At 37.5% G+C, this 24852-nt stretch overlaps 1 protein-coding gene across 2 annotated transcripts in view; it reads right to left on the bottom strand.

Annotated features, from left to right (window-relative positions):
* ITGAV (integrin, alpha V) overlaps window positions 1–24379 on the bottom strand; it is an 87878-nt gene extending 63499 nt beyond the window's left edge. The window contains exons 1-2 of one of the 2 annotated variants that reach the window (XM_012663651.1): window positions 23932–24379; window positions 13832–13962 (exon numbers count right to left, since the gene is read on the bottom strand). In XM_012663651.1, coding sequence (XP_012519105.1) covers window positions 13832–13962; window positions 23932–24116 — 316 coding nt within the window. In that variant the 5' untranslated portion in view covers window positions 24117–24379. The remainder of the gene's footprint in view (window positions 1–13831; window positions 13963–23931) is intronic. The other variant, XM_012663652.1, reaches the window with a different exon arrangement.
* Between the last annotated feature and the right edge of the window lie 473 nt (window positions 24380–24852).

The following is a 24852-nucleotide window of genomic DNA, read 5'->3' as shown; positions in this document are numbered from 1 at the left end:
TGAATTGTGTATTGTTCACTCTATTACCGTTTCAAATTTTCTATAGGTCTGAAAATTTTCAAAATAATTTTTAAAAAGAGCAAACAAATACACACTGTATGTACTACAAGACTAGTAACAGGATACCTTCTGTTTCTTTTTTATTTCAACTCTTTATGGTATTTACTCTAATTATAAAAGTCTTACTCATTATAAAACATAAAATAAAGCCATATGAATCTAAACACTGCAGCCCTACCATAAAGAAATGACCTCTGCTAACATTTTGGTATCTATCCTAAAGACTTGCTTCATGAATATATTCATATCCTTTTTTATATGTAAAATAGATGTTTTAAGTCACCATTTAAGATAACATTAAAATTATTATTATACATAAATATATGTACCTTTTCCCTCTAATGATATTTCAATAAATGTAGACCTAAAATTATCATTTTCATTATTGTATTGTATCCCATTATAGAGCCATACAATAGTTTATTTCATCAATTCCCTACATGTCCTTCAGTTTCAAATTTAGGACTATTTCTACTTTAATTTAAGAGACCTACATATTCCATCAAAGCCACATCTGCTTTCTTCTCCAATATACACAGGAATCTCAGCAAAGTGTACCACTGGGGTCTGAGACAGAGGTTCCTGGTTAAATTAAGGTGATAAATCCTCTATAATATGGTATATAATACAATATTTTATTCTGATGGATAAAATCTGCTATTAAGGCTCTAAGAGATACTTATTTTTATTAGTAAAGTTCCCTGATCATTAGATTCCAGTCTCTTAAGTCATGCTCATTCCCATCCATACGCCTTTGTACCCAAGGCCTTCCTGCCTGGAAACTTTATTCCTTCCATTTTGGATTCAAACCCTATCTGAAAATTCAGTTGTAATTGTCCATTCATGACCCTAACTCATAATGAAATGGTAGACCACCTTTTAAAAATATATTTATCTAACATAAGAGATAGTCATAGGAATAAGCAGTTATTGCAGAGGAATGGTAGACGAATATGTAAAGAGTTATGAGAAAAACATTCCCCCAAAGGAGATATAATGACCAATAAGCACAAGAAAAGATGCGCAACATCATTAGTCATCAGGTAAATCCAAATCAAAGCTACAATAAAATATGACTTCAGGCCACATGCAGTGGCTCACTCCTGTAATCCCTGCACTTTGGGAGGCCGAAGTGGGAGGATTGATTGAGGCCAGGAGTTCAAGATCAGCCTGGGCAATGTAGCGAGACCCCATCTCTACAAAAATGTTTTAAAAATTAGCAGGGCATGGTAGGATGCACTTGTAATACCAGTTACTCAGGAGGCTGAGGTGAGAAGATTGCTTGAGCCCAGAAGTTTGAGGCTGCAGTACTCCAGCCTGGGTAATAGAGTGAGACCCTGTCTCTTAAAAAAAAAGAAAAAGTATCTGTGTATAAATATATATTTATTCATGACTTCACACTCACTAGGATGGCTATTATAAAAAAGACAGAAAACTAGCATCTACAAGGATATAGAGAAACTGAAACCCTCATATATTGCTAACAGAAATATAAAATGGTGCAGCCACTTTAGAAAATAATTCAGCAGTTTTTTTAAAAATTGAAACATAGATTACCATATGACCCCACAGTTCCACTCCTAAATATCTATTCAAGAGAAATGAAAACATTTGCCCACACAAAGACTTGTACATAAATGTTCATAGTAGCAGTATGCATAATAGTCAAAAAGTAGAAACAACCCAAATGTGCATCTACTAGTTAATATATAGACAAAATATTTACCCATTCAATGGAATACTATCTAGCAATAAAAAGGAGTGTAGCACTGATAAATGCTACAACACGGATGGCCATATGTTGCATAATTCTATTTATATAAAATATCTAAAACACGGAAATATATAGACACAGAACGTAGATTAATGGTGGCTCAGGAGGCACAAATGGCTGATGATGGCTATGAGGTTTCTTTTTAGAGTGATGGAAATGTTCTGGAATTAGATTGCAGTAATTCTATAAATTTCTATAAAACTCTACAAATACAGTAAAATTTATTGAATTGTACACTTAAAACAGGTAAAATGTTATGGTAAATTATACCTTCATAAAGCTGTTTTAAAAATGACAAACTTGTCTGGTGGAAAGGTAGCTGCAACAATGAACAGAAATTTATGTATATTATAAAGCTACTTTTCAAATTTAATTAAAAACAAACATGTTAGAAGAGTAATACAACAGGAATTAAAATATTATAGTTAATACAAAACAAAAAAAAACCAGAATGACCTATTAAGTGTATGAAAAATGACTCAATTTCAGCAAAAATGATAGAAATGCAAATTAAAACAAGATGCATGTTTTACCTATCAGACTAAGAAAGATAGTATCAAATTTGGTTCAAAGACTGCTTCTGTCAATAGGTTCCTACATGGCAAATATGTATCAAAAGTTCTGAAAACATTCATTCCTTTGACTTCTAAATTTTATTTTTAGAAATTAACCCCTCAAAATTTTAAAATATGAACTAGAACTAATAAGCATGTTGAAAATTCCATTATAATAGTAAAATAACAAAATGCCCAACATAATAGAAGATAGGATTGAGGTAAATTATGATTTTATGTATTTACACACATACATACACATGCACACATGGTATATACACAGGACACAAGGTACATACACAAATACACACAGGTACAAATATATATCCTATGGTTTCCTAGGTGGTGGGATTGGGTGATTTTTATTTTCTTTTTCCCTCTCTTGTTTTCTCACATTTTCATCAATGGACATGCATTATTTACATAGTGTTTTAGAAGGTGTAAAAAAAAGTAGTGTGAATAAGTATCCATTCATCTTCATATACAAAAGCTTAGTTAGGAGCTCCCACATCCCTCTTCATTAACTTAATGTTTACATTTTCATCTCATATACATAACAGAATTTTAGTTCATAAAATTCAAGAACATTTCAACTAAATAAGCTCTTCCTAGCATTTTTTAAGCATTAACTAACTTTCCTAGGAACCTCTATTCCATGTCATAGAATCAAACTATTACTGCAGAATAAATTTTTTAAAAAACTCATTTAAAAAATCAAAATCCTAGACATTACTGAAGACCAAAATGGAAGTTAATGATTTCTTTGATTTAGTAAGACAATACAGTTTCTTAATTTATTTAAGAAACTGATAGACAATATAGCAGTGGTAAGATATTAGTACTAGTACATTAATGAAGGGACAATTTGCTTTATAAACTTCCAAAGTGTCTTTATGTGTCTCTAGAAGCTAATCTGTATTGATTTAAAATGGCAAGAGACAAAGATCCCAAAAGCCAAAGTGTCTGGAGTCACAGACTACAGAAAAATTAATCATTTATATATAGAATAAGTTCTGACTCATAACCCACAAATATGAGAAAGTGATATTAATTTACATAGAACTATCCAGAAACATCTTTTACATAAAATAAAATACCACTGTTTTCTAAAAATAAACAAGAAGAGTCAGCAAAGTAGATCCAGAAGAAAACAGGATGAAGCTCATTTCACTGGGACTGGTATTTATTTATTTATTATTACTACCACAGTGAACAGAGAATCAAAACCTCCCTCTCCTTCTACGAGCAATTCCGATAGTTGTGCTGGAGCCCAGCTCAAAGAATACAGGCCTTTTGAAAACACCCACTGTTTTATCAATGCTGGTTTGTTTCCTCCTGGTGATGAGAAGGAAATGGTCCTGAAAGCATCTAACATTTTAAAACAAAAACTCTTTACTGGAGATTAAAAAAAAAAAAAAAAAAAGCCAATCCAATGTTAAGTCCTAGAATGGGTATGAGTCAGGTCAAAGTGAGCAGGGAAGGGGGTGAACTTTAAAAGATCATGTGAATTTAGTTTCAGTAAAACACTGAAAACATTAAAATACTGACTAATTGCATGATCGTTAGTCAATCAGTAATAAAGCAATCGAACTAAATGATTTCTAAGGTGCATACTAGGTCTCTATTTGTATAATTCAGTACCAGAGGGTGATAACTATATCAGGAGAACATTTTCATTAAAAAAAATTCCTTAACATAAATTTATTTTCTACTAACAAGGGAAGGGGCTATTTTTGTTTTTAACTTTTTAATTTACAGGACCATTGCAACTGTAGAAATATCTAAACACACCTCTGGAAGACAGAATATTCACCAAGAGAAGGAAGCAAAACTTAAAGGTTATTCTAGAGTCTGAGTGTTCTAATTGCAACGAGATGAAAATTGTATGGCACAGTGGCCAGAAAGCATCTATATTCTTTATTAAACACAGAGCCTAGTAATATCCAGAAAATACTCCACAGGATTTTTCTTGACCAGAGAATTGGCATGACCAGGGTTTGCCCACCGCCTACTGCCAAGCCCCTCTGGGAACAAGTGGTTAAGTGTTCCAGCAAGCCATTTGGGTGGGAAGGAGAGTAATCTGACCTCTGGCTTTCTCTAGGACAGACATGGTTGGCAGGAGGGACACCTATTTACTGTATTTGGAATATAAAGGTAGGAGGTTCTTTTTTTTTTTTTTTTTTAAGAACATATTTAACAAGCATGCAGGTAAGCCTATATTTCTATGCAAAGAGTCTTTTCCAAGCCAGGTGATACAAGTTCTCCTTTCTCTATGAAGGCTGGCAGTCTGTCTTTTCTAAAAGAGACATATTATTGAGACAACTGGGCAATGATCAGTCTGTTAGTCACATCTGTTTCCCTGGAAAAGGAAAACATGTTGCAAGGAGCGTTTTTTTCCAACTGCCACAATAACAGAGGTTAAAATGTAAACCAGGATATAATGCATTTAAGAATATCCACAATTAATCTTTATTTCTTTCCTATTCCATAATTATTTACCTTCCCACAGTTTTAGTACAGGCGGGATATAAACGATCCTTTCTTCACTTGTATAGCGCTTCCTTGTTTACAAAGTACCTTCACAGACATTATGTCATTTGATCTACATGACAACCCTGAGAGGTAGGTATTATGCTTATTTGACAGTGGAAAAACTGATGATGACAAACTTCAGTCACGTGCATGAGGTCACACCTACTAAGTATCAGAGCCTGAGTCCCAGCCAGTTTCTAAATCCAGTTTGCATTCCTCATAACCACAGCTGCCAGTGGAAAAAGAACAAGAGAGGGAATAATGCCTACTTATATAAGCATAGTTCTTGCCTGGAAGTAGCCTGCAGTGTGACCAATTAACAAAATATATAAAAGGGCACCATGGTAGATATAACAATGGCCCCTGAGATATCCAAGTCCTAATTTCCAGAACCTTACATATGAATAGGTGACTTTAAGAGGCAAAAAGGACTTTGTAGATGTGATCAAATTAAGGACTTTGAAATGGGATATTTATTATTCTGGATTATCCAGGCAGACCCACTGTAATCACAAGAGTGGCAAAAGAGTCAATGGGAGTGATGCAGCATGAGAAAGACTCCAGCAGCCATTGCTGGCTTTGAAGGTGGAGGAAGTGGCCACAAGCCAAGGAATGCCAGTGTCCCCCAGAAGCTGGTGAAGGCAAACAGTTTCTCCCCCTAGAGCCTCCAGAAGAAATGCAGCATTGCCAACATTTTGATTTTTGCCCAGTGATAACTCATTTTGGACATCTCATCTCCAGAACTAAAGGTAACAAATCTGTGTTGTTGTTTTAAGCCACCAAGTTTATAGTGACTTATGACAGCAGCAACAGGAAATTAATGCCACATGAAGACAAAATTGCCATAACAGACTGCCCCTAGCTTGTTATATGAATAGTCTCAATATTGGATTGAACTTTCTATGAAATTAACTTTTCATCAGAGAACCCCATCTTTTTAAAAGGTATGTCTATAATATTTTGAAGATATCCATATGATAATATTATTTCCTGTAACTTGTATAATTCTACTAAAAAATGACTAGGAAAATTGAGAGTAGGTACTGAAAGTGTTAGTTTCTCTGTAATTTTCATGTTGAATCTACTTAGCATGACAAGAAATCAAGGATCCAAGATCTCGACAATGAGCTCTATCCAGATTCTTCTATTTTTAACATACTATAATACTCTATATGCACTAGGCTTTAATGGTGAATTTATTTGGTTAGGCTGCTAGTTTAGAATATATTTTTAAAACTCATTTAGATCCTTCCTCAGCTGAATTCCAGCTTCATTTCTCATCATGCCCTCAACACCCCTATCACACACATATAAACCTATGTCCACATACAAATATTAGTAGGTCACATGGAATTATTTGATTTTCATTCATTAACATCTCTTATTAAGTATGGACATACTGTTTTCCTCCACCTGGAACCCTCTTCCAAATCTAGTGAATTTCATCTCATTTTTAATTAGCTAGCTCAAATGTTACCAACTCATCTAGGAAGCCTTCTTCAAACTGCCCAGGCAATGTTAGATACTTTCCAGTTATGCCTCCCTTTATTTTGGTATAAATATATTTGTGTCTACTGTTCATAGCTAAAGTAAAATAGATTTAGACTGATCTTTCAAACATATTTTTGAAAGCCTCACCCATAGCCCCCACACCACCAAAATCATGCTGTGGCATAGGAAGGAAAGCACGTCAAAAGTATCCATCTTCTTTAAAAGCTAAGAGACTTAGTGTTATGCTATCTTATAATAAAACCAAAATCCAGACTGTCTTCCATAGCTATTGGTGCATGTCTTAATGTGCATGTGACAAGCCACACAGTTAAATGGCCTTCTAATAAATTATACACTATCTAATATCCAGATACCTCTTTGGTAAACACAAAGTAAAATTAGTCCATGAATTCTTAATTAGCCTAACAGATAGAGTATATTTGCAAAAAATGTTTTCTATTATCTTTCCAAACAAAAAGAAAAAAAGTATCTTCTTTTTCTTCTTTTGAAGGACCCTAAGTTTTAGTCCCCTCTAAAAGCTCATAATCTTAGTTGTGTGAGACAAGACAAGCTTTCCCTGTCTTTCATAAACGAGACTTAGACTTAGCCAATCAGACACTACTATAAAAGCTTTGAATCTCCAGCAAATGATGCAGAGGCAGGATGGATAAAAAATTATTCTCACAGTGTTTCATACTCAGGAATGGCAGTTCCAGCAGCAACAAAATCTAGCATTAGTGGCTCCTTTGTTAGCTTCTCTTAGTTCCTGTCCATTTTTCATAAAATTGTTAAGTTACTAGCATCCTTTTAATAAATGTCTATTCTGCTAAATTTAGTCAGAGTCTATTTCCATCGCTTTTCATGAAGAACCCAACACTTGCATGCAATACATACATTCGCAACCCACCCCCACCCTATGCCCAGCATTTCTCTATATACTGGCATACAGTGGTGAGTGGAAATAAATTTGTTCCCTGTTTTTGGAGAGCTTATAACCTAGTCAGGAAAACAAATATAAGATCAGAAAAAAAATCAATGTAAATTTCAGTTTAATGAAGAAAAAGAACTGTACTTAATGCACTGAGACTACCACCAATATGTCAGAACATGACCTAAAAGAAGGGGGAGAGGAAAGGACCATTTTACAATATATTATTTAATGCCAAGCATTTATAGTATCTCCATAAAGCACCTTACTCTAAAAATTTTATTGTGATTCTGGAGCTAGCTGAGGTTTGTTCTTTTTGCAGGAAGGAATAAAATTACTATTCTATTTTTTCAAAGAGGAGAAACAGACAGTGAAACAACTGAGCCTAGAGCACTTCATATAGTTACAAACTTCAAATGTTGATGCAACAACCATATGGGACTTCTTAAGGCTCAACTAAACTTTCAGACTCACAAAACTATCAAAGGCATGTAGCACCAGTCTATTTAGAAGGATGTAGAACAAACAGGACCACAGCTTGCTGGCAGGACAGGACCAGACATACTCTTCAGTAAAAGTCCCTTACATGAACTTTCCTGTACAGTAGTCCACACAGCTGTCTGGAGCTCTTCTCTTTGCCCCACCAAGTGACAGCCAAGATATGAAGAAACACGATCTGATAGGCACAGGAGTTACCCTGGCTGCAAACCCTTTTGCCCCATAGAAATGGTTATTTCCTGCAACAAGTTCATAGCCAAAGCTTCCAGAGTCCCCATAGAGGACATGCCAGTTATAAGAGTTACTGTATGCGGGGAACCTCAAAGCCATGACATCTCCATCAGGTACTTAGTCTATTATAGTTTATCCCAGTCCAAATGCAATTTACCAATCAGGGGCTATTTTTAACATAAGCAGTGATACCCTAGTCAGTCACTCAGATATTCAATGAAACAGAACAAGAAACCTAAAGGAAGATCAAATTGGCATGCAGAATAGAAAAGCGTTTTGATAACCCTTTTCCCACAACTAACTATTGACAATATTCAATTTTAATGTCCCTATACATACTATTCAGTTTAGGCTGCATTGTGCTATAGTAGCAAGCATCCCCAACATCTCAAGTAATTAAAAATAATGAAGGATTTTTTTTGTACACACACGTGGGTAAACGTTTAAGTTTCATGTCTTCCTCACTCTGGGACTCAGGCTGACAGAAGCTCTACCATTCAAACTATCACTACTCACGATGGCATCTGGTAGGAGACAGGATGATGCTCTGGCTTCTAAGCCTCTCTACCCACAAATTACTCACTTCTGCTCATGTTTTATTGGCCAGAAAAAGTCACATGGGCATACCAAAGGTCTTCCCAGAAGTTTTAGAAATGTGAATACTGATGAAGAGTTCTACCACATCATATAATCAGTGCTAATTTTCCTATGACTATTTTATAAATTAAATTATTTCCCAAATATTAAAAATATGAGAATAAAGCCTTTTTAAGCATTAAAATCTGTTCTGGACACAGAAACACAGTAAAGTAAAGTAAATAAACTAATTTAAACTCTTCATGATCACCCCAGGGATATATTATATAATGTGGAAAGGTAGGCAATATGGTTTGGATGTTTGGCCCCTACAAATCTCATGTTGAGACTTGATCTCCAGTATTGAAGGTGGGACCTGGTGGGAGGCGTTTGGGTCATGGGGGCGGATCCCTCGTGAACAGCTTGGTGCCCTCCCCGCCATAACGAGTGGGTTCTTGCTTTATTAGTTCACGAGAAAGGTGGTTATTTAAAAGGGCCTGGCAGCACCTCCTCTCTCTCTTGGTCCGAGCTCTCACCATGTGACACATCTGCTCCCCCATCACCTTCCACCCTGATTGGAAGCTCCCAAAAATCCTCACCAGAAGCAGATACTGACACCATGCTTCTTGTACAACCTACAGAACTGTGAGCCAAATAAACCCCTTTTCTTTATAACACACCCAGCCTCAGGTATTTTCTTTATGGCAATGCAAAATGGACTAATATAGTAGGTAATTTTCCCAAGGTAACACTGGAAAAAATGACAGATCCTGGATATGAACCCAAGTCTGTCTGACTACAAGGCATATTTTCCTTTCATGACACCATGATGTATAACAAATAATGGAGTAAGTGATGAAAGAACAGCCAAAGAGGAAAGTCTACAGGAATATCAAGAAGGTTAGGAGGGAAAAGAGGACAAGGACAGTTTCAGCCAAAGAGCAGCAGAAACTTTTAAATAAAGAGGGAATGGCTCAACGGGGTGAATTGTAAAAGAGTAGTCCAAGAAGATGCAGAGTGAAAAGTGTCCTCCAAAGTTGGCAACTAGGCTGCTGTTAAAGATCTCAGTTAGAACCATGGCTGGGTGGGTGGGTGCCAGATTGAAGTGGTTGAAGCACGGGAAGTAAGGAAGAGAGAAACAGTATTCAAAAATCATGGATGTAAAGGAATGGAGAGACAAAGGGAAGTGACCAAGAGTAGATACATGTTCAAGGAAAAGCTGTTTTTGATTAGTTTTTCAGGTAGAAAATATTTAAACATACTTCAAAATTGCGGGAGGAAAGAAAAGGGCAAATATTGTAGGGATATAGGGGTAAATGAAGAAACAAGCAAGGTCCCCTTAAAGGCAGAAGGGAGGAAGAACATAACACACCCACGTTTACTGAGCCATTTCAACATGCCAATCACTGCACTAAGCACTTTATATGTCTTTACATATATATAAATTAACTTCTTTGTTTAATTCACACCTCTGGAGTAGGTTTGATGAGAACACTGTACCAGGGGAGTTGAGGGTAACCTCACAGCAACCTGTGCAAAATCAACAGCTGGTAAATGACAGAAACTGTCCAGAGCCCTGTTTGCCTCCAGAAACACAAATCCACTCAGCCTTTAACTCCCTTGAGATGCGAGAAAATTAAAAGACATCTGTGGTGCAGAGATGTTTTAGTGTTTGGGCTACGATGAAGTGAGAGGTGGCTGAAAGAAACGTGTACAGAAAATTTAGGAAGATGCTCTAAGTTGTAAGTACTTCCTCCGTGAAAGTCAATATAGTACAGTCTAATGGTGCTGTTTCTAGATATACATTTTCTTGACTAGGTTACTGAACTCTATATTGTCCTCTTAAATCAAATAAACACCATTTGGATCAAAATTCTAATGTAAAAAAATGAAATCTTAATTTGTATATTTTTTTCACAAGAGAAATCCCAGAAGTTATACAGAAAGATTATAGCAATATCATAAGCAGGGACAAAAGAAAACAGATCAAAATCAATATATGTATTTACATCCATCTATGATAACTAAAGGACTTTATTTATTTCCCTGCTATACAAAAAGCTCTTATGATTCACTCATTCATTCATCTATTCAATTTATTAGCCACTGACTTGTACCAGGCATTATTCTAGATGCTGAGGTTTCAGCAGTGAACAAAACAGACAAAAAACTGTCCGCAGGAAACTTATATTCTAATTGAGAGAAAGAGACATTCACTAACAATAAATAAATAACCTATATACCAATGTGAGTACTACAGGGAAAAATAAAGCAGAGAAGAGTTCAATGGAAGTACAGGGTGGGAAGAGGGGAGTTGTGATTTTAAATAAGATGGTCAGGACATTACTGAGAAAATAATATTTGAACAATTCTCAAAGATTGTGGGTGAAGGGGGCACTCAGTGGACATTCAGGGAAAGAACATTCCAGGCAGAGGAAACAGTCCAGGCAGGGGTGAGGCGGAAATGTGCCTACTGTTTCCGAGGCACAACAAAGACACCCAGAGAATAAAAGGGAAGGAGAAGAGTGAGCTTAGGGTTTTAACCCCCTGCTCCTCCCTCTAGTCAATTTGGGCTGGCTCCTGTCATGTGGCTCTCTCCACGGAGCCCTCTGTCTTTGGATTCTGGTAACTACTCCCTTAAGGCCTACAGGCCAAATTTTAACTAGAGCTACTACCAATGTACTACCCATTCCCTGATACCCTGCACAATCCTCTGTAAATAGCCAAGCTCCTCAGACTGCCCCAATTTAAGTGTGCCATCTCATTCCTGGCAGTGCCCTGACTAATTCAAAAGTCTAGGGCAATAGTCCAGGTGGGACACAATGGTGGTTTGGATCCGAATGTTAGCAGTGGAATGACGAGAATGGGTGAGATTTTGACTTGCTGACAGATTTAATATCAAGCTTGACTACAGACTCTGGCCTACGCACTGAAAGGATGGAGTGACATCAACTGCGATTCATTTTTACAATTAAATCAATAGAAAATATGCACAAATATACTGAAACTCGCTCACAGGAAAAGGGATATTCATGGCTTACAAACAAACGCAATGAGACTCAGTCTTACTTTTAATTAAAGCAAACTAATAGAGTAGATATTTTCTCCTATAAAATTGACAAAGATAAAATGTATGGTGATAAATGGTCTTGGCATGGGTTACAGAAAACATAACTGGGAGAATGTAGACCTCTGTGAGGAATAACGTACAATACCGAACAAAATTTTAAATATACATATACTTTGATCCAAAAATCCTCTTTATCCTACAGACATACTCGCATATTTGTACAAATACTCATGCATAAGATTTTCACTTTATCAGTGTTTATAACAAAATACTGGAAACTAAGTATCTGTCAACAGGAAATGCAAGGTAAATAAATTAGGATATATATATACACACATACACAATAGAATACCATCAGTGATTTACAAAATATGAGGGAAATCCACATATGTCAACATGGAAAGATCTACAAGAGATTTATATTGTTAGGGGATGGTATGCCAGGGGTGGTATGCCAGGTACCTAACAGTGTATTTAGTAAGTTTCTATTTGTGAGTTGATTTTGCTTTTTTAAGAGATGGGATGTCAGTCTGTCACCCAGGCTAGAATGCAGTGGCATGATCACAGGTCACTGCAGCCTCGAACTCCTGAGCTCAAGAGATCCTCCTGCTTCAGCCTCCCGCATAGCTGGGACTACAGGCATGCACCACCATGGCCGACTGTGAATTGCCTCTTTTTTTTTGTAAAGGATGCATACATATATAGAAATAAGAAAATTCTAGAAGGATAAAAGAAATTAGTAAAAGTGATTGCCTCTGAGTAGGCTGATATGAGCTAGTCCTATTCTTCATTATACACACTTTTGGAAGGTTTAAAATTTATTTTATCATGTACATGTATTATCTTTTCAATAAACAAAAATTATTCAAAGCCAAATTTCAAAAGACCAGCAATAAATTATCTTGCAATACACAAAAACCTATCTGAACAGTTCAACCTACCAAAACTGAACTATGGTTTCATTTTATTAGTATTCATATTTTGTTAGATGATAAATGCCCCAAACCTTAATATTTTGAATCATAGATATTTCTCATTTGTGGCAAAATTGAGCCTATTTACAAACTCTTGGGGTTTTCCAAATATTAGCCATGTATGGGAAAAAACAACAACGATGTTTAATATAGATGGTTTCAATGGAAAAAAACCCAAAAACATGTGATCTGGTTCCCATTAACATCTGGTTTAATGACTAACAATCACTTTGGCACTGATGACAATGTCAAATGGAACAGTCCACATCATGATTCCTGTTTCACTGATATAATTCCCAGAATCAATATATTTTAGAACAGGAAATAACAATATGGAAAAAAGGATTAATTTTGTTCAAGTTTATCTTAAAGCACTCTGTCAAAGCCAGCAAAATAAGGATCATTAAAAAATTTGTAAGACTACTGTACTAGAAGAATGTCACACTATTTCTTTGAAGAATCTCTAAGATTTCACAAATGTATATAAATAAATATATCAATATAAATGTGTGCAGGATTATACATATTTTAGTTCACTAATAAAAATGTGAAACTTAAGTTATTTCTCATTTTCCTTAGCTATTTTTCTCCTTAGTACCACAATCCTGACACTGAAATTTGTCCCTAAGATAAAATTCTCCTGTTATCAGAATCGTAACACATATTTCCCACTAAATTTTGAATAAGAGTTTTTAATCACCTAAATCTACTTGACTACAAAAAAATAACTAAACTGGTTTTCATAACACAACCCAAGGCTTAAATACATTCATGATTAGAGAGTTGGTCTTCTTTGAGAATCAGTGAGTGAGTCATGCTTTAGTTTGGCTGACAGAAAAACAACAAAAGGCCTTTCTGTGCCTATGAGCTCCCTCTTCTCAGAAAAAACATTAACAGATCTTCCCCAAATTTCCGCAGGTTGATACTATAAGTTTAAAGAAGACGATATCGAACCAATGGAAACACAAAATTATAGGAGAAAATCATATAATAAATAATTTGTCTTTATATAACTTTCCCTGTGGAGGTGAGGTGCTTATATACATTACTTTATTACATTGTTTCATTTAAACTAATGTAACTGCTTTAAAAAATTCAAATGATATAAACTAAGAGAAAGGACCATTGAGAAGTAACATTTACCTGTGGCATCAAATTCAATTGGCTGGCACCAGCGAGTAGAAGACCAATCACACTTGAGGACTTGCCCTCCTTCCACAATCCCAGGCTGGGTAGTGTTTGCCTTGGGAGCTCCCACCAAAAGAAACATCCTGCTAAAATACAAAAGAGGCAGACAAGATTTTAAATGACACGAAGCATAAGCAATATCTCATGATTTATGAAAATCAACCATTCTCTTGATATTATCCACAAATATTTTTTAAAACCATTCACTGAGGGCATAATCTTTGTTATTCTTTTGGTGCTCTCTTACATACATATGCTATTTGGTATAATTTATTTTTCCTGATAACTTTATAAGGACACTTCAGTGTTATATTCATTTAAAAATTTATGTGGGTCAAACTACACTTTAAATATGTACAGTTTATTGTATGTCACATATCTCAATACAGCTGTTTAAAAAATGTATGCTGGCTAGTGTCAGAGAAGTTTTGTTTTAGGTTGTGTTTGTGATTTGCCATGCATTTTCTATATCCTGAATGATGAGCAAAAAATAAAATAAAATAAATGACTCTAAATAAATTATCTCAAAGTATGGTAATTCTAAATATTATCATTTTCCCTTTTGGAAAAATCTTATATTAGAACTACTACTGTACTTCTTTTTTTTTTTTTTAGTAGTGACTAACAAATTTCTCTTCATAATATTAATCTAGTCAATTCCTTGTCAAATATTAGGACCACTATTCAATTTTTTATCAAGGTAAAATTAACCGAAGACAAAATAATCAGGAATCAGCATCATTTTGTTTTTCTCTGTCGCCCAGGCTAGAGGACAGTGGCATCATCATAACTCACAGTAACCTCCAATCCTGGGCTCAAGCCATCCTCCTGCCTCAGCCTCTGGAGTAGCTGGGACTACAGGCATGCACCACCACGCCTGGCTAATTTTTCTATTCTTTAGTTGTTTTCTTTTCATTCAAAAAAAGGTATGAATTGAGTGTTTCCTCTATATAAACCACAGTGCTTGGCACTAGAGATACCAGGAAGAACAAAACAATCTTGGTTCCTGATCTCAGTGCCATTTACATTCTTGGAGGCAAGAAATCAGCCAACAGAGAAACAAATTACTGTTACAAGTGCAAAGAAACAAATTACTGTTACAATTTCAGCAAACCATTAGCTGACAGATTATTTAGGAAAAGGGAAGAGAGACTTTCAAATAAACATAAGTTATCTCTAAGGAACTGGAGGGGAGAGACTTCCTTTAGGAAAAGGAAGTCTAAGGAAATTATTTTTAAAGAATGGGGAAGAGAGATCTTTTTCAGATTAAGTAGTCAGAGATGTTATCTCTAAGGAACTCACCAGAAAATTAAGATGTACAGGAGGGCACCTAGGAGCTTTTGTGTGTTGGGGAGTTGGGGGGAAGGAGGTGGAGGTGAGATGAAGGAAGTCAGAGGAAGAGGTAGATGGGAGCACCCTAGGCAAAAGTAGAATAATCCTGGGCAGAAAAGAATTTAGTCTCCAGGAGTTAAAAGAAGTGTGGCTGAACCTGGAGAGCAAGCTACAAGTGGCAAAGACAAAGTCAGAGAGGCTGGTAAAAGCCAAGTCAAGAAGGGCCTTTTAGCCATGGTTAAACTTTGGATTATATCCTTGGGTCCATCTGAAGGCTTTGAATGTTTTTTAAGCAGAAGAATCATCTAATAAAGAAAACTAAATTTCATGCCTCATGGGGAAAGCATTATGGGAAAGAGAGACAAAAATGGAACAAGGAAAGCAAGAGACCAGCAGCAGCTCAGGGAGGGGCTGATAGGGACCTGCAGTCGGAGAGCAGGTGGAGAAAGATAGGTGGCAGATTTGAGAAACATTTGGAGTAGAATGAACAGGAATAGCCAGGGCCTGAACACGAGAGAAAAGGAAGATTAAAGAATATCAACTTGGTTTCCTTCTTCAATGCACGGATGGGAAAAAAGCCTAGTGAGTAGCGAAGCAGAGGGCAGATTAAGTATTTATAGGAAAATGACAAATTCTGTTTCTTTTTTCCTTTTTTTTTTTTGAGACAAGGTCTCGCTCTGTCTCCCAGGCTGGAGTGCATCATCATAGCTCACTGCAACCTCAAACTCCTGGGCTCAAGTGATCCTCCTGCCTCAGCCTCCCAAGTACCTGGAACTACAGGCACATGCTAATTTTTCTATTTTTTTACAGGGTCTCACTATGTTGCTCAGGCTGGTCTTGAACTTCTAGCCTCAAGCAATCCTCCCACCTTAACTTTCCAAAGTGCTAGAATTATAGGCATGAGCCACCATGCCTGGCCTGAATTCAGTTTTTAACATGCTAGTTTAAGACATCTGTGAGACACCTAAATGCTAGTCCGGAGCTCTGAGGAGAGTTCTGCCTGAGAGAGAATGCGTTGAGAGTGTCAGAATACAGATGGAGGAGCTCACCCAGGAGAAGCTTCAGAGAGAAGAGGGCCAAGGAATGAGCTCTGAGGGACAATGGCATTTAAGAGTCAGGAAGAGAAAGAAGATATAATAAAAGAGACACTCAGTCTTTCTTCTCAAGAAACTAACTGAAATATAGGAGAAAAAAAAAAATACAGACTGACAAAAACAGCCCTAGATAAATGCTATCACTATTATCATTTCATTTGGTTAAATGCTGAATTCTTCTGGTGAAGGAAACATTCACAATCGCTTTTCACCTTTTTGTGAAATTACCAATAAACCTACATCCAAACTATAATCTCATCTAGACTAAAGCTGGCAGTGCAAATTGCTGGGTTACAGGAACCCTGCTTTCTGACACATTATCTTAAAACCCACGAATCCAAAATAAAGACAAAACTCCCAACCAAACCACGCCCTGTTTAATAAAGCTTTATGCAGTCATATTTGGCATCAGTAAAACACCACTTCTGGCTCATTCCCACCACAGCAAAATGATTCTGGGTAGGAAATTAATTTAGTTTTCATTCAGCAAGAATCTTTCATAGAAAAAAAATAAGGTTAGGAGTGGGAAAGCAACTTCTCATTCTTCTAAAGCAGAGTTGGTTAACACAGTTAAATTTTATATATATGTAAATTATAAATACATAAATTTTATATAGGTAAGTATATAAAAATTACATATATGATTTCTTTTTCCTTTGAACAGGTCAAAAAACTGACCACAAAAATCACAAAACTGTCCCTCTTCATCTGAATTAAATGATTTTTCAGTGCATGCTGGAGAAAAAGAACATTTCTGGCAGTGTGCTTTTTAAAGGTCTATACCTTGAAAAGGATTTAGGAAAATTCCCACAGTAGTTCTAAGAAGGGTAGTATAAGCAAAGGTATGTACGTGTTTATAATGTTGTGGATAATGCCAGGTTCCAAGAGGTTAGGACAGGGAGAGCTGGTTCTCAGAATCTGCCTAGAAACCTACAAGCAAAACTCATTTCTGGACTGTCATCACATAGCACTTTATAGAATCTTTCATAATGTTTTGTCAAAACCAGTCTTCCCACTTTATGATAAATTGCTTCTTTGAATGTAGAGGACTCTACTTCATTTTTGTGCCTGCCACATAATAAGAACTCAAGAAAAGTTTAAGTTGACAGTGGAGTAGCAAGTAAATTCGACAGCTATAGGTCTCAATCTTAAACCAGCCATATAGAAATAGATTGTTCCCACTATGCCTCAACCCCTCAAGAATGCAGAAATCATCTTCTATTAGACACTCAATTATTCAAATTATCCTTAAAACAATTTCCTTATGTAACATCTCTACTTAATTTGGGGTTTCAGATACTTTCTTTACTCTATAAGACAGAGAGAGCTGGGAAGTTATCAGGGGACGGCCTTTAGCAAAGACAGAAAAAGGGCACAGCAGGAGAGTTCTCTGAATGAAAACTGCACTCCGTTGGCAGCACATAGCTTGAATTCCTTGGATAAAACCAGTAACAAGTCTGCTGCTTTTCATCAGAACACTTACACATTATAGGCATAAAATGATGGTAATTAGATGTATAAATATGGATGTTAAAGTTTTCCTAAACATACTTTCATGTGCAGTCTTGTACACTGGTGAAATGCCACAGAAACAGTAGAATAATATAAAAGGAATGTGTCAATATCTACATGCTAAATGTGTAGGGGAAAAAAGCTAAGGTATAAAGTTCTTTGTCCAAAATGTCATCATGGTATTTAAGTCACTTTTACGACATTTAAGTCGTTAAAAGAGAAAAATGGAGAGATGGAGAAAGTAAAATGACCTTAGACATATGTAAAAGTCTTAACAGAGAGGTAAGTGAAAAAATAAATATTTGCATGCATAGAATAAAGGGTTCAGAGTGGTAATAGATTCTACTATATATGAGAAAATTAAGGAATATAAAAAGCAACACATACTACCAAAAAAAAAACTCTTAATAAAATGCTTTACAAAAAATTGTTACTTGAAGTTCATCTAAGAATGTCTAAAGAATGTCTAAAACAGCTTAATTGGGGTATGAGAACTGACAGACCAGAAAAAAATGTTTGCGATATAAGCACTGTCCACTGGGAACAGTTTGGGACTAAAAGTCACAAACACTGCAAATTAATTGAGGAAGTCACTTTATATCTCTGAGTCTCTGTTCCCTTCTCTATTGAATGGAAATAACAATGCCCACTGTTATTATTTTAAAAAGAAATTTTCTGAAGGTGGGTAGTAGATAAATGCAAACTTAGAAAATCTGAAAGCATTGTAAAAACACAAGATGATGGAACTAAAAACAACAATCAATACAATTAATTAGCTAATCGCCTAACAAAGAAGGAAACAAAACTTAAAATCTGTTTTTAAAAGGGCTTTTCTTTCTTCAGTGTTCTCAAAGGGCTATTAATGGTCAAGTAATTAACTCAAATGAAGGAGAAAAAGAAGAGAAGGAAAGTTGGCTCAACATTTCCTGACAATGGTGGAGAGGGTTAGGTGAGGCTGACAAGAGAGTTCACTGATTAGCAGTGACAATCTGAAGCGAGGCAACTTAGTTTCATATGCCTGCAACTTTCTCCTTATGGACTCCATTTCTCTCCAAAAAGTGTGCCCAAGAACATTATCAGGATCCCCATTCTCACCATTCTTTTTAAATGACTGAAGACATTTTCATTAAATGACTATTTAGGACTCCAGAATTAAGATTTACATCCATGCCAAGAAGTGCTAAAATATAAAAGGCGGGGGACAGAATGCTGGACATCGAGGGAGGGAGATAGAGGAGGAAAGGAAAGAGACAGGGAGGATAAGAGATGGGAAAAGAAAATATGGGCTAGGGAGGGAGAGGTATAGAAAGAGGAAGTGGCAGAAAGACAGACAAGAGGACCAGAGAAACCAACCACGATGTCCTTTGGATGTACTTCCTATCCAAAGTGTCCTGGGAGGGCAGTTGCTTCAGGGAATGTGACCTTGACTACCAAGGAGGGATAACTTGCCAACCAATGACAAGTCCATTTTTCAAACCCTGCAAATGAACTAAGTTGTTTGCTGCTTTCAGCACTGACCTTTCCACGATAGAGCTTATTTAATATATTTAGTTGACTCTGGGATGATCAATGAGACTTCACCAAAAGGAACTTCTAAAGACTACCATACATGTATATAGAAAGAAATGTGTATATAATAGTGCTGAATGTTATTTCAAAGCTATAATTCCAGTTTCAGATTTCTTTTTCATTAAAAATAAAAATGCTAGAGTCAACACTTACATGATGCAAAAGCGAAGCAGTTACTAAAAACTCCATACTTTTTCTCTTCTCTTTTACAATGTCCCATAAACCTACGGCCTTTATCAGGAGTAATCAACATAGGATTTGCTTTCTAAATAATAAGACTATAATCTATACATGTGTATTATTTATGATGAGAAAAACCAACCAACAGAGCTAGAGCCACACTGAAGTTTAAGAAAATGAGCTGGCAGCATCTTGTAAAGTTGGGAAGATGGTTACAATGTTGAGGGGAGAAATGATACATGAAATTTAAAAAGTACATACATACAGGTTGGAATAGACTGCAAGGGGACTTAATCCAAATTAAGCAGTTTGGATTTTCTCTCCGGCAACGGAAGCATTGTTGAGTGAATTTTCACAGCAGAGTACCAAGATCAAAAAGGATGTTTCAGAATGATAAAACTAGTAGAAACAAATAACATGTTTTGCAGGTCTAAGAGCCAAATAATGGGCAGAGGGATGGAAAAGGACCTGGGAGCCACAGACCACACTTGTGATGACTGGGCTGAAATACCAGGGTGTAGCAGAAAACAGAGATGGATTCAAGAAAGCCTTAACAAGGAACAATTTCTAGGGCCTTCAGCCTGGTGACTAATCACTGACTAATACTGGGGGAGCAAAGTAGAAGAGACAAAGAAAAACAGAAAATGAGAGGGAGGAATATGAAATTATTTCCAGGGCAACAGAGAAAATGATGGCACCATTAATAGACACAGAGGTACAAGTGACATCACTTGGTGAAAAAGAATTCATTTTAAATCAAAATGAGTTAAGATGGGCTAGTCAAGTAGAAACGATCCACAGGCCAGGCCACTGGAATATCAAGTTAGAGCCCCACTTTTAGATCTAAGGTACAGCCTGGGCAGAGTTTTATTTAAAAAGCTTTCTTGGCCAGGCATTGTGGCTCAATGCTGTAATCTCAGCAGTTTGGGAGGCTGAGGTGGGAGGACTGCTTGGGGCCAGGAGTTTGAAACCAGCCTGGGCTACATAGCAAGACCCCGTCTCTACAAAAATAAAAAAAATTAGCTGGGTGTGGTACCCACCCTCCCCAGTGGTACTATGTTAGCCAGCCTGGGTGACAGAGAAAGAAACTTTCTCAAAAAAAAAAAAAAAAAAAAAGCTTTCCAGGTACTGCAAAAATGAAGTAAATGAAGTTAGGACTGAGAACCTTGGAAGACTCAGAAAGATCTGCACCCCAGGCACACTCTCCTACACCTTGTTTTCGAAGTCATAGGAACATACATAACTGTAAATAAGGCTCGATTAGTGTTTAATGGGGGAAAAGGCAAAAATTCAAATCAAATGTCATTCATTATAGCATTATTTTAAAATAAATAAATATATATGTAAAATGAGGACTGTACAATATAATGTATTTTTGAAGAAATAAGGAAATTGTTCAATTACTTTCTTTAAAAAAATTCAATATATGAATATACAAAATAAGTGGGATTTGAATTTCACATCCTGTCCTTTGATCCCTCTCTTGCCTTCTACCCTACACAAATCTGCTCAAACAACAAAAGACTGCAAACTCTTCTGCCTCAGTTTCCTAGTCTATAAGCATGAGTTTATCTGCTTCTCCCTACTTCCCCTGCTGGTTTGGGCTAAAGAATGAAAGGAGATATAAGTAAAGGTAAATCGGTTTACCAATGTAAGATAGCATTATTATAATTAAAGCCAGCATGCAATTTTTAATTTCTCCAATTAGTCTCCACAAGAAAAACATGATTGTAATTCTCGGCCTGTATATGATCTTTAAATTTTATGTGAGTTTAACAATATAGTCACCATAAATTAATGCTTACAAGAAAAATATGGAATGCTAATTTTTATTACTCATAATTTCTAAAATCACTCTTCTTGTGAATTTTCACTTCAAACCTAAGACTCATTTTAGGAGGGATTTTTTTTGAGGGGGCACCTTAACATTTTTGCTGAATACTTTATTTTTTCTTCTCTTTAATAAATATTGATTTATTAACTTTGACAATACAAAAATAATTCAATAATAATTTTTAGAACAAAAAAATGAGACATAAAACAATTTTACAGCTTGCCTGAGGTACGTGGACTCCTAAACTGAAGAAATGGCAGGAGCAGACTTCATAGCCATTCATTGCTTCCTCACTAATCCTTCTTCCCTCAGAAGAAAGGAACTCTTTAATTAGGAAAAACTTTTTTATTGTGTGGATTTTTTTTCCTTTAGAAGTTTATGATAACACCAAATAACAACAACAATAAAGCCAGCTGATACTATTATAAACGGTATCCCAGGCACCTTGGATTCCAATGCTTGTTAAATTTAAAAGTGCCCTTTTACAAAATTCAGCATAATTTTACATTAATCTTTGTTAACTCTGAAAAGCTTAGTAAATAGAAACCTTTGTTTATATGTATTATTTTGGTTTTTTAAAAAAAATCTTGGTTCCCATTTTTTAAGTTAGGCTATACCTAGAGAGCTCCCTAGTCTATCAGTAATAAAGTTGCTGACAAAGATTTTAAAATATTATAGGAAACCAAACCCAAGTTCAATTTTACCTTACCATTGAAGGCTCATGGATGAGGCCATGTAAACATGTGAGCCCATGGTAAACGTGTGAACTTACTTTCAATAGCCATAGTGACAAGATTAGCCATCATGCCTTGCAACCGGCAATAGTAAGTATCATCAACAGTTCAACATTACTGAATTTTCCATGTAAAAACATTTAAAGTTTATCAGTTTGCCATGTATCTTTAAACTAAGAGGGGTGACAAAGAATTAACAGCAACATTTGCAAAACACTCCATCACCTCTGATGGAGTTGGCATCAAGAGTAAATGCTAACTCTTGACAAAAGATACATATTTTCAAAATCATTAGAATTTCTGTTCAAATTAAATCTAAAAGTGCAGCCTTGGGAGCAACTAAAATGCTCTGTATCTTAAAGGCATACACTCAAAAATATCTGGAACAAAATATTTTTAAAAGATAAGGCTGACTAAAATCAAATCAAATGTGAAGGTGGTAAATGTAGCCTAAAATTAATGATTATTTTTATCATTTTGGAAAATCTGTGCTCTGGTCTCACAGAAAGCACTGTAACTGGAAACAACAAACAAAACCAAACTTGCCATATAAAACAATGTCTAGTTTCCACTAACTGCATCCAATTTACGTATTGTCACAAAGGTTGTTACCAAAATGAATCATATTCAGCAACCTTCAGAAAAATGCTGTGAAGACTAAATTCTGCTGTATGTTCTAACAGTAATAGAAAAATATTTAGATATTTTTCTCAAAGTAGACATTTTTGTAGTGGAAAAGTGGTCTTATCCAAGTACAGACTATCAAAATTATTCTCCGCCCCTCCAAAAGGATATCTTGTAGAGAAAATATAGAAACAAAAATATGTTGTTAAGCAATTTTAAGAGCTTAGAAGAAACCCTAAGAACGGCTTCTTTCTTGAAAACAAGATTAAAACATCATAAAACATCCAGTGAACTCTCACTAAATCAGTATTTCTAATGCTAATTTGGGGGTGGGGTGGTGAAAATGATGTCAGCGTTCAGTAGAGTCAGAAACAACTTTTAATCCAATAATGACAATAACTATTACAAATCCTGCCTGACAGTCCCTGAAACACAGAACGTTGGCAATTGGAAAACATAACTGAATTATTAAATACTGCAGTATTCAAATGGCCTGCAGTGAGTGAAAACTCAGCAAACACCCTTGTTCTTTCTGAACAATGACCTAAATAGTGAATCACTATAAAAAGAACAGATGACACATTCAATTCATCTGTTCAACCTCAAATGTGCAAAGGTCTGAGAGTCCCAGAGATAAGGCACAATGAAATTAATACAATATGGTCATTTTAAGTCATGAGAATGTCTGGAAAAGGAGTAAGTGAGAAGGAACAGAATCAGAGAGGCGGAAAGAGTGGGGGAGAGCCTGTTTAGGGAAAACGAAAAGGACGGGCATTAAGTCGGTGAAGCAGAAAAAGACTACTGGAAGGCTAACTGGTAGCGGAGAACAAGAAGTTGGGAGACGAAACCGACCAAGTCCTGGACATTGGCAGAACCGGCCTTTGTTGATTTCCCACGCTTCCCGAATTTTAAGCACAGGTCAGTTTCAAAGCTCTCCCTCTGCCCCCAACCAATTTTAAGAGGTGAGGAGCGGGATGGAACCGGGCGATGGGTGCCTAGGGGAGTTCATTTCCCCAAATATTCCCTCCACCCAGGACATAAACCACCCGGCGCGGTGGGATGGATGGGACAGACAGACGCCGGAATGTCCCTAGAGATCAATCCCGGCGGGGAAACGCAGGGTGGGTGCGCGCGGTGGGGGAGGGGCCGAGTCCCGGTCCAAGCGCGGCCACTTACGAAGACGCGCTGGGCACGAAGAAATCCACCGCGAAGCCGAAGTAACTGCCCTCCGGGCCGGAGTACTCGGCAGGACTGTCCACGTCTAGGTTGAAGGCGCCGCACAGAGGTAGCAGGAGTCCGTGGAGAAGCAGCAGGAGGCGGCAGGGGCGAAAGCGCAGCCGCCGCCCCAGCGGAGAAGCCATCGCCGAAGAGCGCGCGGGACGCCGAGCCCCGAGCGGCGGCCACCCCCCTCCCCGCGGGGCCACGGTGCCCGCGGCCCGCCGCCTGCGCGCGCCCGAACTTGCCGGCCGCTTGCTTCCCGGCGAGCCCGGGACAGCGCCGGGGGAGGCAGGAGGGCTGAGCTTCCGAGCGGCAGCCAGAGAAGTGGGGCGCAGGGCGCGCGGGGCGGGGACAGCGGCGCGGGCGGCCCCCTCTTCCCCCTCGCTCGGCTGCCGAACGCAGCGTCCGAGGCCAGGGACTGCCGGGTGAGCGCCGCAGCTCCGGCCTGAGAGCAGCCCGGGGCCGTGGGAGGAGGCGGGGGGGAGGAGCCGCCCCTGGAGGCTGTGCCGCGCCGAAGGAGGAAGTGGGGGAGGAGAGCCGCCCTCCCACTGGGGAGAGCCGGGCGCACTTCCGTGCGCGCTGTCGCCGCCTGTCCCGAGAGCGGGGAACCTGCGCCGAGGCCCCCGACGCTCGGAGTCCGGGTCGGCTGCAGCGCTCCCGGACAAGGGCGCTCGGACTGAGCACCGGGACTTGGGCTGGGGGGAAAAGGGGGTCCAGCGTCCCAGCCCGTCGGCGGCCACACGAGTGGCAAGAGCAGCCCAGGTTCCCTGGTCCGGCCGGGATCTTGAGCGACTTCTGTTTAACAATGAGGAAAGCTTTATCCGCTTCTCGTGTTTCTGCGACTTAGCCTGGCAGACTCCCAGCCACGAAACTCTATAA

The sequence above is a fragment of the Propithecus coquereli genome, unplaced genomic scaffold, assembly GCF_000956105.1.
Source record: "Propithecus coquereli isolate 6110/MARCELLA unplaced genomic scaffold, Pcoq_1.0 Scaffold82, whole genome shotgun sequence".
Lineage (NCBI taxonomy): Eukaryota > Metazoa > Chordata > Mammalia > Primates > Indriidae > Propithecus > Propithecus coquereli.
The sequence above is the reverse complement of the archived record's forward strand: the minus strand, read 5'-3'. Positions and strand labels throughout refer to the sequence as shown.